General features: G+C 33.0%; 1 protein-coding gene across 2 annotated transcripts in view; it reads right to left on the minus strand.

The window, feature by feature from the left end:
- The window catches only part of NAALADL2 (N-acetylated alpha-linked acidic dipeptidase like 2), a 962,079-nt gene that overhangs the window by 163,780 nt on the left and 778,690 nt on the right, over positions 1-19,609 (minus strand). For both annotated transcript variants that reach the window (XM_073023452.1, XM_073023453.1), the window contains exon 11: positions 15,399-15,494. In XM_073023452.1, the coding sequence (XP_072879553.1) occupies positions 15,399-15,494 (96 nt within the window). The remainder of the gene's footprint in view (positions 1-15,398; positions 15,495-19,609) is intronic.

Below are 19,609 nucleotides of genomic sequence, written 5' to 3' on the forward strand. Positions count from 1 at the left end.
TACTGAAGCTTGTGCATTTGTCACGTATTTTTCATGTTATGGTTTTCATCTCTATCAGTTCTTTTAAGGTCTTCTCTGCATTGATTATTCTAGCTATCCATTCATCCATTCTTTTTTCAAGGTTTTTAGTTTATTTGTGCTGGTTATGTAGTTCCTCCTTTAGCTCTGAGAAGTTTGATCAACTGAAACCTTCTTCTCTCAACTCGTCAAAGTCATTCTCCATCCAGTTTTGTTCCATTGCTGGCGATGAGCTGCATTCCTTTGGAGGGGGAGATGTGCTCTGATTTTTTGAATTTCCATCTTTTCTGCACTGCTTTTCCCCCATCTTTGTGGTTTTATCTGTGTTTGGTCTTTGATGATGGTGATGTACTGATGGGGTTTTGGTGTGGGTGTCCTTTCTGTTTGTCAGTTTTCCTTCTAACAGTCAGGACCCTAAGCTGTAGGTCTGTTGGAGTTTGCTTGAGGTCCACTCCAGACCCTGTTTGCTGGGGTATCAGCAGCGGAGGCTGTAGAAGATAGAATATTGCTGCACAGCGAGTGTTGCTATCTGCTTCTTGCTCTGAACACTTGGTCTCAGGGGTGGACCCCGCCGTGTTAGGTGTGAGATGTTGGTCTGCACCTCAGTTGAAAATGCAGAAATCACCTGTCTTCTGTGTCACTCACACTGGGAGCTGGAGGCTGGAGCTGTTCCTATTCGGCCATCTTGGGCGTGCCCCATCACTTTTCAAATATAGACTAGAGGTCATTTTACATTTGGGTACTTTGAAATAGGGCTGCTTTCCTCTGAGTATCACTAAACAGTTCCTATAAAGATTTGGGTGATGAATATCTTGGGCATATTTCTATATAGAAGAAGATATGTGAAACAGAAGTATTACATTGTGAGACTTTTACAGTCTTCAGGTTTTTCCTGGTGGTCCATCTCCTTTATTTCTTCTTTCATGAAGATCTTGAGTAATCAATAAAAGCATTATTTTACATTCTTGAATCTGAAAGTTTTATGGACACAAGAGTAAATTTTTTTTTATTTTTTATTTTTTATTTGATTTATTTATTTGTTTTTTGAGACAGAGTCTCATGCTGTCTCCTAGACTGGAGTGCATTGCCACAATCTCAGCTCACTGCAATCTCTGATTCACAGGTTCAAGCGATTCTCCTGCTTCAGCCTCCCAAGTAGCTGGGATTACAGATGCACACCACCATGCCTGGCTAATTTTTGCGTTTTTAGTAGAGACAGGGTTTCACCATGTTGGTCAGGTTGGTCTCAAATTCCTGACCTCCTGATCCACCCACATCAGTCTCCCAAGGTGCTGGGATTACAGGTCCGAGTCACTGTGCCTGGCCAAGAGTAAATCTTACAGAATAAAAAAAAAAAAAGCACAAAAGCATGCATACCCTCTAATTCTGTTTTAGAAATTAGAAAATGGGGAGACCTAAAAATATAGTTTAAGGATGCATATAGAGATGAAAACATTTAAAAATGCAAACAAAGAACTCTCAGAAAACTACACACATAGTTATCCCTTTTATAAAGATTCGGAATGGTGATTGAAAAGAGACACCCAGGGAGGGGTCTTTTAAGGGACTGGCATTGTTCTGTTTCTTTACCTGGATTGTGGTAATATGGCAATTCAGTTTATGGTCATTCTCTAAGACATAAATGTGTTGTATACTTTCTTTTGTGCACATGAGGCAATTTCCAATAAAATATTATAGCATATAGTTTCATTTTTAATGGTATGTATTGGTAACTAGTATACCTGGCATTTGAATCATGAAAACAAGTGTACTTTTTATGCTAAATTTGATTTTTTATGGGAATAATATTTATTTTCATCCTTTCTTACTTAATTCATAATTTGAATAACCTACAAAATAGCTATAAGTAGGAAAATTTAGCCTGAGAAAGAGAGTGCCTGTGTTGGGTATGGAATCAGAATGTAAGTGCATGTACTCTGAGAAGACAAATGTGAAACTGGTGAGGAAATGACATGTTCCTCATGTTTACTTTTATGCAAAAACGTCAATATATCACGGTTGGAGTAGATAAGAAGACTTGCATTGAGAGGAAGCAATCACATTGTTTTTGTTTATTCCCATGCTATGCTTTAAATTGCTCTTTAGTGATTTGTTCAACAAATAATTACTGAGCACCAACTATGAGTCAGCCTCTGAAGATAAAACTTAGAAACACACAGAGGTAGTCCCTGCCCTCAAGGAACTTATATTCTAGTGGATGCAAGACAAAAAAACAAAAAACAAAACAAAAAAAGAAAACCTGAAGGAAGGGAAAAGGGAAAGAAAACAAAGAGGGAAGAGGAATAAAGGAAAAAATAAATAATTTTACAATTTACAAAAAGTAAGACCTTTGAAGAAAAAGTTGAATGAGAAAGTAGGGGTGAGGGAGGGTGCTACTTTAAAGAGCATCTCCAGGAAAGGCTTGAGAGACAAAGTGGCATTTTAATGGAGACCTGCCAGAAGCCTAGGAGTGAGCCACATGCATATTCAAAGGGAGAGTGTTCTACAGAAAGCTAGTCATGAGGTAAGAGGAAACAAGAAATGGAAGATGAAGTCAGAGAAGGGTCACATTTGAACATTTGAGCAATGAGGTACAGGAGCCAAAGGATAAATGCATACCTTTTTTTAACCCTGACTTTCATAGGACTTCTCAGTCATTTGCTAGGAATTGAGAAAGCAGTTGCCTATTGAAATAGACAATTCAGTGATGAATCTATGTATTGGCTCTCTCTGTTCCTATTTAAGAGCCTTTGCAATGCTTATTGAGACATAAATTAAATCATATTGTAATTTTCCTGGTTGACTGCATTTTCCATATGATTTTAAATTTTTTTAATATCAAAAATAACATACATCTCTTGTTAAACATTGCATTATCATTAATTAGAACATGATATGCATATACACTCATGTGTATTAAACATTGATTGTGTGACAGAATAAATATATTCTTCAAATGAATGAGAGGTAAGACAGTTAATGCTATTGTGAATAAAGAGAGTTTTTCTATATACTATAAATAAATATTTATGAAAAAGGCATTGTGGAGTAAAATAATGATGCTTCCTGGGAATCAGAACCAATCATTTGTAATCTATGCATATGTCACCTCTCTGTACAAGGAGAATAAAAATATTTTCTTCATAGGAGTATTATGAGGATAAAGTGAGAACACATATATTATCAATAAACATTAGTTCTTTTCTCCTCATTTGAATTTGTAACATGAGCGGAAAAAGACACCAATGAATATTGACACTTCTTCACAATTAAGGGTGCTGATAAATTAATATGTGACATTGTCTCTCTTGCTTGAATCACTTTTCTGCATCATTTGTGGCCTGTCACCTTTCTCTTATTAATAGTATACTAATTATTCTTTGTTGTGCATCTATGGGTAATCCACAGGAAGAATGAATCCTACTATTTAACTGAAAGAAAAAATGTAATCTAGAGAGGTTTAATGAAATTCATATTGTTACAAAAAAGCAAAACCTTTCTTTGTTGTAAAATACTTTTATTATTTATTAAAGTAATCTGACATACAAATCACATTTTTAAACTTTCTATTCTGAAGCATCTCTGCTTTCCAAGATTCTCTTCAATCTCTAGTTCATGCACTAACTACTTGGTCCCATGTTCCCAGTCTTTTAGTGTATCCATTCTGGCACATCCAACTGTCTTCACACCCCCCTTCCACTGAGTGAGAAATTAGCCAAGATTACTAAACTCTACAAGCAGATACGATGAACGATAATTTCTTGGTCTTTCTTAGCTTTGTTCTTCCAAACTGGGCTGGAGCGGGGGTTGTTTAAAACACCCACTGTAAACCATAGAAAATGTTCCTATTCAAGATTTTAAACTGGGAGGACTTTAAATATATCCAATAAGTGATTTTTTTAAATAAAAAAGCAAGCTAAAGGTGTGGAGAAAACTTAGTGTATCAACCACAAAAGTGTTCACTATTCTCTGTATACTTAAAAATAGATTATGTTTAAGAATAACACTTTTGAAAAAAAAACTGCTGTTGGCAGAAACTAGTTCAGTAGATAAACCAGTATGGACAAGTGAAGTGATTAGTTAACAGGTGGAACTGTTTGCTAGAGAAGATCCGTGAAGTTCTTAATTCCTGTTACTTAACTGTGACTCTCAACCCCAGCAACATTAGGGCAAACATGATGCTTTATGGTGTCGCTGAAAAGGGGACAAAGCACCTGCCAGTCAAGAGATCTTCAAAGGAAGAGATTCCACTTACATAGTAAAACATATCACAAGTCATTAATATGGCTGATTAGTGAAAGTCACTGTTAGGCATGTTGGGACATATAAAGATGGACAAGAAGGGATACATTTCACTACAGAAACTGTAATCTAGTAAAGGAAGTAAAGTACACACAAGAACAACTACAATTCATTACAAAGCTGCCTAAGTAATTTATTTTTAAAGTAAAATATTTTGAATTTAATCATAGTAGTAGCTATATAAAAAGCTCATGCATTTGGATCCTAATAACTAGTACTGAAAGAAGCTATACCTGTGCAATCCATGTTGCCAATTGAGAGAATACAGTCATCTTGGGCCAACTCTTAAAACTTAAGACACAAGGTCTAGGCACTGTGACTGTATTTTCTGAATGAACCTTGTAGTCAAATAGGTTGATTTCACAATGAACTCACTGACATCAGGAAAATCCCCAGAAGTGGCAGCATGGTTGTCCCTATGGCCCTCTGAAGGATGTGAATAAACTGAATGCTGTACCATTTTAGTAAGAGCATCTGAGTCTTCTATCTGAATCTTCTCTGAAGAAATAAGTGGATAAGAAAAGGTGAAAAGGAATCACAGAATCCCTCTTTCATTTCCTTTGCTGTGGAAATCAGTTACGTGGATCGAATAAATATCTCTATGGCATATAGACTGATTGGCATTCAGGAGTTGTGGTTAATGTTTATTTATTGAATTTAGATACAATTTCTTATGATTTGAGCTAACAATAACACACTGATTGTTCAAATGCTTTGTTCATTCATGTATTTTACAAACCTTTTTTCATGTTTGTCACATATTCTTAAATTATCTGGTACATATTGTTCTTTTTAAAATTATTCCAAATGTCACACATTTCCTTTATCCCTTCCTCCATTCTTTACATATTACATTTGATGTTAATAACTGAGCCATATAGCAACTAATGTAATATATCTATAGGTCCCTAAATATGTATCTCTGATATTTCAATTCCAAAGTCCATAAAATTCATTATTACTACCAATTCAAGCACCTAAGCAAAAGTGCGTATTTAATTGCTCTTAGTCTGTTTTGCTACAAAGAAGTACTGGAGTCTGGGTAATTTATAAAGAAAATAAATTTATATTATTTATTTGGCTCACGGTTTTGCAGATTGTACAAGAAGCATGGCACCAGCATCTGCTTCAGATGAGAGCCTCAGGCTGCTTCCACTCATGAAAGAAGGCAAAGGGCAGACGGCATGTGCAGAGATCACATGGTGAGAGCAAGCCAGAGAGCAAGACGGGGCTGGGGAGGTGCCAGGCTATTGTTAATAACCAACTCCAGTGGGAACTCTTTGAGAATGATACCAAGTCACTTATGAGGGATCCCCTCCATGATCCAAACACCTCCCTTGAAGCCCCACCTCCAACATTGGGCATCAATTTCAACATGAGGTTTGTAGGGGTCAAACAAACCAAACAATAGCAACTGTTAGATCAAATATCAACATCTTTGCTTTTGTCTGCGTATGACAAAGAAAAATTTTAGAAGAGAAGCTCTTCTAAACTATTGCTGAAATAAAAATTTGAGACTTTTATTTGATAGACCAATCACTGATAGCCATGCCATATATCAAACACTGAGAAATATATCTCAGACTAGAATATGAGAAATCAAATTGGGGCATGAGTAAATGCTGACAGCAAAGTTGAAGAATATTTAAAGTGCATAGTGTCACAATATCTGTATGCTTATTTCATTACATTGGCAATTATGGGTTATTGGTTAAAAGCTGGATCAAATGTTGAAATGGAGAAATAGTGATAACTGTAAGTGAATTAATGACCACTTGTTCTCAACAAAATCTTTTCAACAAGAAGATCTTAAGTAATGAATTAAATCAAAGATTTAAATACCCCACTATACATGGTATGCACTCAAATGTTTCTGGCATTGACAAGAATATTAACCCTTAAAAGACAGAAAGAAACTGTGTCTTAAAATATTTTATATTTTTTATAGTGCCTTATATTTTGAATGTAAATTACTATCCAAAAAATCAGTTGTGTATTAGCTAGTACACGTGCTTACAGAGCTCGTCACATTAGTGGGGTTTCTTAAATCAGTGATTCCTAGAAGTTTTTTTCTTTCTTTCTTCCTTCTTCTTTTTTTTTTTTTTTTTTTTTTTTTTTTTTTTGAGATGGAGTCTTGCTCTGTCACCAAAACTGGAGTGTAGTGGTATGATCTTGGCTCACTGCAACCTCCACTTCCCAGGTTCAAGTGATTTTCCTGCCTCAACCTCCCATGTACTGGGATTACAGGCACCCATCACCACATCTGGCTAATTTTTATATTTTTAGTAGAGACAGGGTTTCATTATATTGGCCAGGCTGGTCTCGAACTCCTGACCTCAGGCGATCCGCCTGCCTCAGGCTTCTAAATTTCTGGGATTACAAGCGTAAGCCACCATGCCCAGCCAATTCCTTGACATTTTTAAGGGTAACCCACCTCTTTCAAGGTAAAAAGTATAACTGATGAGCATTTTAGATCCAGATTGGCAAATGGGTTTTTCTCATCTGTCAAAACCAATCAACTTTTAGTGGCAGTCTAAGGTGATATATTGAGGATGAGTGACTCAGGGTCATTATGTACAGAGGTCTGCCAAGAGGGCAAACACACACAAAGACACACACACACAATTCAGCATTTTCCAAGGATCAATACTAAGATTGATTAGCGTGATTAGCACTGAAAATCGGAGCCATTAATTAGTCCATATCATATGTGTGTGTATGTGCGTGTGTGTGTGCATGTAGGGGAATCTTTCATTATAATTGTTCATGGGGACAGTAAGTACTTTCTCCAGGACACTTTAATATCAACATTAAACTCTGTCATAACAGGTTCCAAAACCTTCCCAAATTCTTCTGTTATGCTGTGTTACATTTGATTTTTTGAAGGATATATTGTCTGGAGCTTTTAAATCTTTTTATTATACAGAAAGTTTGTTTAAACACATTTTTGGAAGGACATTTGATCTGTCGACCTAGAGTTATTCTGTTATGCGTTCAGTATTCTGCCCTTTGTCTCTGTACTTCTACAGCACCATGAGAATGGTATTACTCAAGAATTATATGGAAAGGTAGAGTCTCCTCTTGAAAGTGAGGAAAAAATGCAGAAATTAACATGGAAATGCGAAATTCAGTTTCAACTTATTGACAGATCCCTAAAATAAGAAAGAAAGACTTATATTTAGAGCACACAAAATTCAACTATCACCAGAAATGTTACTTTATGGAATGAGACTACCACTTCCTGAATTAAACATGAAAACTTATTAAAATAGTTTCATTGTGCCTTTAAAAAATTGTCACACTAATTATAGGTGATGAAAGAACTTTCCATTCTGATTTATACAAGTAATATGTTTAGATTCTGTAACAAATACATGTCAAAATCAGTCTTTATGCATTTATAAGATTTTTAAAAGAATGCTCAAATAATAGCAGCCTTCTTTTCCTATCTTAATCAGTGCTAATAACAATTAATATATGGTAGCTTTTGATGAATTTGTGAAGTATTTACTTTGATGATTAACTTCTGTTTAAAAATTGAGCCAAATTTTGACAATCACCTATTGTGTAATAATTGACTTTTGAGTAATAAAAACAAAAAGACAAAAGAGAAACTGATAGTATAAGATATGTCTTTACAAATTATATTTGTTCAGCATAATGAAAAATAATAAACCAAACCTCTCTAGGCAAGAGAAAATACAGTTGGCACAATCTCCAATTTCAGTAAATGAACATATTAAGTTTAATTATGCACTTATGAGGAAAATACACACACCTATATTATTTCCTCTTCAAAGTGTAAGGGGTTGGTTTTAATATGCTATTATCTCCCTTGAGTACTTCCAACCAACAGCCTTTATTACAAAGTACAATCTTTGCATTGAAAATACATATTTGGGATTTTTTTGTTTTAGCTCATGTCATGAAAACTAAAAGTACAAATCTCTACGGACACATTTTGCATCTAGCAACAATAATTTGATATCGCAGAAAAAAATTGAATTTTTTTTAAAAAAGCTCTAAATCCATAGCTTCAGAATTACCTCAAATGTACAAATACACAGATTAGAATATCCTTAAACTTGTTTTCTTAAATAGAATACAATATTTTCATATTTTATTCAAACAATTTATCAACATTAGACATACCTGGAAGACAGATCTGCTCATTCAGATAAAAAAATTATAGCCAAGTTTTCTAAGCATTTAAAAAACTGTACCAGGAATTCTATTAGTTTGATTAACATTTTTGAAACTCAAAAAACTAAATAAAAGGTATTTGGGATCTTTCTTTTTCTTTTACTTTGTAAAATGCTACTGAGATATAGTTTTAAAGGCTGTATCTTAGAATGGCATCTCAAGAGAATTTATTTTACAGTTTAGTCTGCCTCTTTATTCTATAGTTATAAAATGAGTAGATTATTTTAAGTTTTCAGTTACCATGCTCCAAGAATCTTAAGAATATTATAACGACTGGTACAAACATGTTTTAAACATGACATTTTAAAATAATTCAGATTTATATTTTGCAAGTCATGTATTTAAAATAGTATGTTAGCAAATATAAATCTATTAATGAAAGTGACCAAGGTTAATTGATTCTAAAGGACAATTGACAACCAAATGGAATTAATATTTACAGAAATGGTTAACAATTAAAATTATTTAAATTTTTAAATCATTGATGACCCCACTATTAACCTTTATTCACACCACTGCAAAACTGAGTTAAAATTTATAGCTATAAAGTAAGGGAAACTATAACTCTATTGCTAGAATTCAAACTCTATAAAAAACACCTTGATATCCAGTCTTTACACAAATGTTTTCTTATTCTGAAATTTAATATCACTCTGACACTTCTTAACATATATAATGAAAACCAATACCATAGTATTCCTACTACTTTTTCTTTGTCATATTGTAATACCCAAATAATTTTACTCAAAGATCCTCTTTACATATTACAAAAACAGGAAGAAATAGATATACGTTTCTTCCTGTTTTTGTAATATGTAAGCAGGATCTTTTGAAAACCCTATATCATTAATCTTACATAATCTATACCATTGAAAAATAATAATTTTTTTTTTCCAAACATGAGAAAAACAATGAAAGGACAAGTAAACTGATATTTCTTGAGGAAACTTACAAGCAGAATTAGGTCATTTGCTGGTTTCCATGGTACCACACAGATCAGGGCATTTTTGTTTCACTAGATGTACCATTCATATTCAGAGATTTTTATATATACTATACAGCATTTGAGGTGCCAGCTAAAAGGTGCTACCTATCCCATAATATAATAGATAGAGCTTCTTCTGGCACTCCAAGTGCCCTATATTCACATTTGATTTTTAAAGTATTTTTCTTCTAAATGTAGCTACAGTATTTTGTTTTATTTGTTTTAATACAAGTTATCAATTATCATTAATTGAGTGTTTATTAGGGACAGTATTTTAGCAAGAAAGTGCTCATAAAATATATTAAATCCAAAAACAAAATAAATACAGGATATTGCATCTGTTAAAAGTAGACTAAAGTAATGAGGAACAAACCATGTGGAGCTTTTTACTGAGAAGAGCAAAGATCTGAGGATTGGGCATAAATGAAGTGGAAAACAAGAATTCTAAAAAAATGGTTCAAAAGTTATAATGAGTGAGCAGTTGATTGGGTGAACACTCTTTTGAACATTTTCTCCTTATAATATTTCTTTCTCGAGGATTACATGAACCACTCTATCTTGGGTCTTTTAGCCTGTCTCATTTTACTCTTCCTTATCTGGACCAATGTTGCTAAGGTAACATCATCTACATTATCAGTCATGATGGAAATTTTCTGTAACTTGTGCTGCGAAATACAGTAGCCACTATTATACATGATCACTAAGCATGTGAATTATGGCTAATGCTACTGAGAAATTGAACTTTGACTCTTATTTAATCTAATTATTTTTCATTTAAATCCACATGTGACTAGTGGTTACTATACATAACAGTGCATTTATAGACCCTATTTCTTTCTCATCTACGATCTCATATTCAACAGCCTTCTTGATGTATCTGACTAGGTACTCTATAGCGCTACAAAACTCCACATATCCAATGTCAAAGTCATCATCACTTTCTCCAAACCAGCCCCTAATTGAATTAATAATTATGCAATAATGTCAACTTTTAAGATAGAACTATTAAAATTATCTTTGAGTCTTCACTCTATTTCATGTCTCCTATATCATACATCTTGTCCTTCAATCTTAAACCTGTCTCAAAAATCTGTCTTCTGTTTTCCAAAATACATGTCATTATTTTTCACACACTCTCATCAACAACCTGATCTTTAAAGCACTGTCAAAAGAAACTCATTGACATTAAGATCAAGTTGAAACTCTTTAAATTCTTAAAATGTCACTTCTCTGGTGAATTCCTCAGATCTCCTAGTCAGAGGCTGTATTAGTCCATTGTGAGACTGCTATAAAGAACTACCTGAGACTGGGTAATTATGAAGAAAAGAGTTTTAATTGATTCACAGTTCCAAGGCTGTACAGGAAGCATGGCTAGAAGGCCTCAGGAAACTTACAATCATGTCAGAAGGGGAAAGGGAAGCAAGTGTATCTTACCATGGGGGAGTAGGACAGAGAGAGAAGGGGGAACTGCTACACACTTTTAAACCACCAGATATTGTGAGAACTCATCCACTATCATGAGAACAATAAGGGGGAAGTCTTTCCCCATGATTCAATTACCTCCCACTAGGCCGCTCCTGCAACACCTGGGAATTACAATTTGACATGAGATTTGGGTGGGGACACAGACCCAAACCATATTGGAGGCGAAAGCTCCATCTTCTTTCCTCCTATATTTTGTCCACATTACTATCATCTCTTTTAGTACGATATAATTAATTAAAATGATTTATTTACCTTGTTTATTCTCTTAGATCTCTCCTGTGTAGTAACCATTTGGGTATTCCAAGTGTCTTGCTGAATGTTGGGACTATAGTAGATAATTAGAATGTATAGATAGCTAAGAACAATTTAGGATCTAAATGTTGAAACTTTAGAAACATAACTAGAAAATTCCTAGATGTGGAAGGAGAAATAAGCCTACTTTAAAACATGAAACATGGCCATTTTTATTCACTTTATTAAAGGATTAAGCACCTAGGATTTACATTGGCATTTAATTCATGTTTAGGTTTAGTCAATGAGGGAATTAGTTCCGTTTCTATGATAATTTTAATGTAATTATAGGAGATAAGAAAAACATCTTCAACACTGATGCAACATGTGTTACCCTTCAGCAACTTTATACTGTACCACCAGACTGTCATTGAAGCCATGATGAATTACACCTATTGGCATCAACATTGAGCCTCATTCATTACTTTCTTGGGTTTCATGCTCTATATCAAAAAGACAAATGCCAAGAGAAATTCAAACTTTGTTAAAAAAAAAAAAAAAAGAAGAAGAACTGCAGGAAAACAGTGAACAGCTCTTTCAAGGACTCACTGTTCACATCCCATGTATGAATATGGTTTATTTATTTTATTGCTTAATGTATGTCACTTGGGAGATAAATACTCTAAATGCCCTAACCAAACCACTATGAGATCTGTTCATGTCACAAAATTGCACTTCTACCCCATAAATGTATACAAATGATAAAATACAATAAAATATTGTTTAAATCCAGCAAAACCTCCTTATAAATTATTAACTTCCTGATATGTAGAAATTAAAATTTAATTTGACATGAAATCATACTCGTAATCTATAGCAAAGTCTAGAAGAAAAAGAGTTACTCACTGGAAGAGGATAATAGCTGTATTACACGTTTATATTTATATTAGATTTGCTTATGTTTATTTTTAATTAATTAGGTAATATAAAATATGTGATTGTGCTATGATACTATATCAAATACAAACTTTTATTGGGAGAAATAAAAAGTAGTATCTTCAGAATTTCAATTACTTCTAGTTTCTTGAAAATGCTTTAATATTGGCATAATACTAGTAATAATTGTGCTTCATAATTTTATCAAATGTTTTTCATATTTTTGTGAAAATTGATTTTGTCATAATTGATAACTGAGAATGTATACCTAGATCGGTTTTTAAATTTCAAAACTGAGTGTTATTTATATATCACACTATTATTCAGAATAGAAGCATACTATACCTGTGATATGTTGTGATATGTTGATAAAAATATCATTTATCCTTAGTGAAAAAAAGTACTCTAAAGGCCTCAACTCTTCATAAATTAAAATTCATATTCTATTTGTACACACTAACTTAGTGTACTCTTAGCATTTAAAATTAGTATGGTTATGTTTTTATATCTATATTATCCACATATATATAATACTAAAAACAAAATTCAGAAAATGCAGATAAGGGCCTACTTGAAAGATTTTAATACTAGTTTTTTTTAATGAGTTAATAGTAATACTGAATTAAATACACATTTTGTTTCTAGAGAAAATGTATACATCATCTATTTCAACCTCACAGAATCCTAGTGAGGAAGGGCATTATGAGTGTACTCCTTTTTGTCATAGAAATTAAAAGAAAGTTCTCCTAAATAGAATAACAATTTTGTGGCTAAGATAAAACTAAAACCATGCCCCATATTTTCTGCTCAGGTACTCTATTCAACCCCTCTACATATTTCATTTTGCTGTTGATAAAACTTGACACTAAAATGAAGTATCTATTAATTACTTCATGTTATGGTTTCTCAGTTCTGCTATTGGTGAAATAAGACTGAACTTGTGAAGCACAGTTTTATTCTTTGACCAATGTCTCCAACATGAGTGCAAGTAGACATGATGAATGAGGAAAGAGAATCAACACTGGGTAAGTTATTTGTCATTATTAAAAAAACTCATGGAACTCTTGCTTCTGAACTGAAGCAGGTTTTATCTTCTCTTGGACATATAATTCTTTCCAACATCCACTTAATGGGTTAATAACTATCTGTTCACACATAAAACATATTTGAAAACACATGTAAAATATATTCCAATATCTGTGAACAAATTTGTCAACTTCTCTCTAATGACCTCTAACTTTCTGTCTGTTTCACACTAATTAAAAAAGAACAATTGCATATGTTCGGGATGTGTTCTGTGCCCCTGTACTCCATTTTTGACCAATTCTTGCTTCCCAATATGTTCTCAGGAGTTGAAATTCTTTAGTGTGGCCAAGACTTCAGGCACTGAGGATCAGTAAATGTTTATACCTCTGAAATGAAAAGCCTAGCATTTTCTCTGGCTGAGGATTTCTGATGCTAGACACCATCATTTCATTGTATGTCTCCTGGCAACATTGCCTGATATTATCCCTTCCACAAAAATCCTTGATTGTACTGATTCACACAAAAGCAGAAAAAAAATGGAGAAAATATTACTATTTCATTGCCCTAAAATTTAATGCTTTTAATGCTTTGCTTAAAAATAAACAAATGTAGACTCTGAGTGTCTAGAGTATGTGAACAAATATATATATATATTCATTGTATTTGAATTCATGTAAATATATATTCATATATATGTATAGGAATGTATATGAATTCATAAAAATATATATCCATTCGTGAATGTTTATGTGTGTCTGTATATATACATATGTATATAAAATCTCCAAGTATTAGAAATATATCATATATGTTTATGAATATATATGAATTCACTAAACTATATATTCATTAATACATATTTATGTGTATGTGTGTGTGTGTATATATATATGTGTGTGTATATATATAAAATCTCCAAGTATTAGAAATACAGTTAAGATTTTGAATACTAAGGAGGTGTTTTGGGGGCACTTCTATCCTGCTACATACAAAAAAATATATGATCAAAGGAGGGAGATACTAAAAACTAAATAAAGAACTGGGATAGGCTTCCTGTTAGGTGATTTTGCCAAACATAATAAATGTATAGCTAAGATTTAGATATTTTGAGCTTAGAATAATTTTAAGTAAAATGTAATTCAAACTCCTCTCATTTTAAAGGTTTGGAAAAAAATAAATTCACACGGCTCTTCAGAGTCAAAGACAGACACAGGCTTTAGTCTTTGTATTCCGAGCTCATTCTATTGACGCTCACTCCATTTGCTTTACCATATTTCCTCCTTTTAAAAGAAAAAAACAGCTACATAAAGTTTCACTAAAATTTAAGAATGATTCAATCTTTCCCATAAATATAAAAATATAAATAATCCATATATATATAGAGATTATTTTAATGGTACTAAAATGTCAGTATTCTCTACAAAGGCTATCCCCAAAAGGCAGGTGGTGACAGGTTAAATAAATAATTGGTAAATGTAAAAATCCATATGATGCCATGTGATGTCAGGAACATTAAACTTATTTGCTCCATACTGTGAATTTTAATTTTCTTTATATAATTCACTCACTGCTATAAAAATACAGATGTTTCACAACTTATGATGGAGTTATGTCCATGAAAATATATGTTGAAAATGAATTTAATACAACTAACCTACTGAACATTGTATCTTTGCTTAGCCTACCTTAAATACACTCAGATATTTATATTAGCCTACAATTCAACAAAATTTAACACAAAGCATATTTTATAGAAAAAAATCTTGAACATCTCATGTAATTTATCGAATACGGCACTGAAAGTGAAGAACAAAATGGTTGTACGGGTAGTTGATGTAGTATTTCTACGAAATACGTAGTGCTTTTGAACCACCATAAAGTCAAAAAATAGAAAGTTGAGCCATTACAAGTTGAGGGACATCTGTATGTTAAAAATATAAGTATGACTGCCATACAGTAGAAGACTTTCTTATTATAAATGCAGTCTTTTTCATTTTAAAAAGTAGCCTTTTTTTCTGCAACTAAAAAGTATCATAAAAATGTACCTTAACTATTTAAACAAACTATTGAAGACAGAAAAATGCAGAGGTCCTTTTTGTATTTCCCCATAATCTAAAGTGATTTCTCTTGATTGGTTATGGTCCTTTACTCCATCTACCAATAAAGAAGAACAAATATTTCCTACCTATTTATGAATGCATTTCTTCCCTACCTTAGTAATGGTTTCATGAAGGTTGAAAGACGGATCCATTTCTTCAATTTTTGTTGCTCGTGTAGAAAAAAGGGCCTCGGAGAGAAAACTTGGACCCTGCAGCAAATCAAAAAAGAAACATTTAAACTCTTCATCGATTTTGTTTTTCAAGTGTTTATTGGATTTTCTTTAAAGATTAAAAAGAACTCTAAAATGTCTTAAGGTTTCTGTTGATTGCTGGATTTCATTCTGCTGATCTAATTACCCATCACAGAATATTTATAAATTAAAATGAGTAGAATTCTATAACTTTTGACATTACATGTATTTACCAAAAAATATTTTCTTGCCAAAAAAAAAAAAAAAAATTCTTGACATTCTCTCTACCTTTTTTTTCAAATGCAGACTTATTGGTAATATCTTGACTATAAAACCCATTTCTGAAATCCCATCTCTATTTTATATATGTATGTTTTACAACTGGAGGAATGGAATGTTTTTCCTAAACATGATTACATAGAAATGCCAAGGCAGAGAGTGCATGATATTTTAGATACTGCCAAACGAACTTCAAAACAATAGTAATATATATTTTTGGTAGAACTGCCACACGGCTTTATATGTTGCCAATGAAGTGGTAATACACCGTATCAACTCTAGTGTTAAGATGGTTGAAACACATCAGAGACACTCTAATTCATTTTGTACTTGCAAATGAAGCCAAGTTTCAGAATGGAAGAAGACATGGGATGCTGATAATGTTACTATCTAAAATAATATTGCTGGAGTTACCAACATTATCAGGGTGATACAAAATGATTATTGTTCACAATATAAATATAACTCTCTTTTTTTGAAAACCTGAAGAAACCAGATTATTTGTGTAGAAAACAGAAGACTTTGGATACAATATATGTGTACGAATAGACAGATAGATCACAGATAGATAGATAGATAACATAGATAGATAAAATAGATAAATAGAAAGATAATAGATAGATAGATAGACAAATAGATAGATAGACAATTTTCTGAAGAGTTTCATAAGGAAGACAGATTTAACCCAATGTATGCCAACAATGTTTGCAACAGGGCAAGAAGGTTAAGCTAAATTTTTTAGAACTAGTATAGCAATCCAACAGCATTACAGAGTACTGTGGCATATATCAATGATGGAAGAGAAAGGTAAAATGATGTAGTTCACAGGCTTTGAAGTTATACAGATAAAGATTGAAACCAACATAATTCCATTTCCCTATATATGAAACAATTCTATGACAAGGTAATTCACTGCTTACTTTTTTAACAATACTGAGATCAAGAAAAGCAACCTAACTTCTCTCTCCAACACATACTCAAATTTTGGATAAGATTATGAATCAACCAAGCAGCATATGTATCAACACTTGTTCGTCAAAACATGCTTTGTGTTCCTCTTCTCATTGTGTCCACCAACCTCAAACTAATTTGTTAGAAACTTTGCCCAGTTCCAACCAGTATTCCACTTTGTAAGACTCGCCAAAAAAATTCATACAGCTTAGGCTTAAAATATCATAAATGTCCTTTCTTAATTTCCCCATTTTGAGGACCTGGTAAAACTTAGGGTTATGAGTTGAATTGTCTCCTTCAAAAAATGAGTTAGGTTATTGTCAAATGTACATATCATAATTAAGTACTGGGGATTAAGACTTCACAAATATGTTTAAATCCTAACCCTCAATACTTCAGAATGTGACCTTATTCAGAAATGGGTCATTGCAGACGTAACTAGTTAAGATACAACAAGATCATACTGTAGTAGCATGGGTCTCTAAATCAATCTGACTGGTGTCCTTGCAAAAAGGGGAGACAGACATACACACAGGGAGAACACCATGGGAACATGAAGTCAGAGATCTGGGTCTTGGGTCTGCAAGCCAAGGAACACCAAAGACTGGGAGTAAATCACCAGAATCTAGGCAAGAGACATGGAATAGATTCTCTCTTACAGCCCTTAGAAGGAACCCACTCTGAGAAAACCTGGAAAAATGAGACAATGAACAAATAAAACAACTTTACTGTTGTTTAATTTACCCAGTTTGTGGTGTTTTGTTACAGTAGCCCTAACAAACTAATGCCCTCTGTTAAGGTGACATTCTCCCTTAATGCAATAAGCCTACTGAACTTAATTTTGGTTATCAATAAGGATTTTGGGATAGTGATTTTAGGGAGTCAACATAGACATAGATTAAAATTTTAGTTTTACTACTAAACAATCTGAAGTATCGTACTCGCCAAAGGAATAGTTACCTTATCTAAGAACTCTGGGTAATAATATATGCTTCCCAGTGATGATGTAAATTGTCCAATGCCTGTCACACAGGAGACATTATGTTAATGGAATTGTTAGTGTTGCTGAAAAATAAATATCATAGTGATGCTGTGGCAGTCGTATTGTTGATGGTAACTAATATGGTTTGGTTGAGTCCCCACCCAAATCTCACCTTGAATTGTAGCACCCATAATCCCTACATATTGTGGGAGGGACAAGGTGGTGATAACTGAATAATGGGGGCAATTTCCCCCATCCTGTTCTTATGAGAGTGAGTTAGTTCTCAGGAGATCTAATGGTTTTATAAAGGTCTTCCTCCTTCACTGGGCACTCATGCTTCTTCCTGCTGCCATGTGAAGAAGGACATGTTTGCTTCGCCTTCTGAAGTGATTATAAGTTTGCTGGGGCCTCCTCAGGCATGCAGAACTGTGAGTCAATTAAACCTTTCTCATTTATAAATTACCCAATCTCGGGCATGTCTTCATAGCAGCATGAGAACAGACTAATACAGTAGTGTAAGCAACAAAGACTTGTCAAGGATATTATACAGAAAGTGTCTGATTATGGTAGAATATTGAACTAAAGGAAATCCATCATCCTATGAGAAACAGTATGCAGTTTGCATTTAGATATGTTTTTTTTTTCAAATAGAGATAACTTTGAATATACTTTATTGAAAGTTTGCCATGAACAATTTATTGCATTCATTTTCATTTAATGATTAATAATTGACATCCTTAAAAATTTGCCTCATAAGTAGTTTTAAATAAACTTCATAAGTAGTTTTATCTTACTAGTTTACCAGGAGAAAGAAAACTTCATAAATAGTGCAGAGATAAAGTATCAGCAAGCCTCAAATTGAAGGATCCCATAAAGATATACATTGGGAGTTATAATTGACAACATTTTTATTGAACTTTCAATTATTCAGTGGGAGGACATATTAATTTAAATTTTGAATATGTTCCTTATTGTCCAATGTAATCCCTTTCTTTCTTTTGCTCCTTCACTTATCTCTTGACATACCATTCTTTGTTGTTAGTGCCTCATTTATTTTATTATTAAAAAATACTCAGCTAACATACTGTATGCCAGGTGCTCCACTACACGTAGTACATGGTCCTTAATCTCACAGAGTTTAATCTAATGGGATTTGGACGTGTAAAAACCAAGTATCGCTTCACTTCAAAATATTAAGACAACATACCACTCTTTTTCATATACACATGAATATAACAATTGTGTTTAATAAACATGTATTTATACAGTTTAATGTAAAAAATAAAGAAAAGATTACAAATAAGAATATGTGCTTTATGAAAGTCTTCTGTTGCTATTATATTGACAATAAATCATGGCTGTTCAAAAATATTTTACATCTGTAGATGGACAAAGGAAAGTAAAGCAATATATAACAATTTAGAAAGTGCTTTTGTTTGGAAAAATTTATTGATATATCAAAATGAATCAATTTTTAAGTAAATCAAGATATGGAAACCTGAATACTGAATGTCTGCCACTTGAAGATCATAGTAAGAATGTTACAGAAAAACGGATATTGATAATAGAAGTTTATCAAGGATACGGTGTAAAAATCAATTTTGCCATCCACAGTCCCTAACTTTTCTGTCATTTGTGTAACTTTTAACAATATCTAGCACACTTTATCTTTCAACTCTTTTGTCTGAACTCCATGGTTTGACTTTCCTCGTGTTTAATTTATATATTACTCTCTACCTGTAACTTGATTTTATTTTATTTTTTGGAACTTCATGTTGTTTCTAGGCGTTCTACTCTCAACTGTCTCATTTTCACGGGCTCTGTAGGTAGATTTACCTGCTTTTCTAGCTTCACCTACCAACTTCAGATCCATAGCACCCCACCACTATCTCTTATCCTGATCTCTGTTTACAGTTGGTCA

The sequence above is a fragment of the Chlorocebus sabaeus genome, chromosome 15, assembly GCF_047675955.1.
Source record: "Chlorocebus sabaeus isolate Y175 chromosome 15, mChlSab1.0.hap1, whole genome shotgun sequence".
Taxonomy (NCBI): domain Eukaryota; kingdom Metazoa; phylum Chordata; class Mammalia; order Primates; family Cercopithecidae; genus Chlorocebus; species Chlorocebus sabaeus.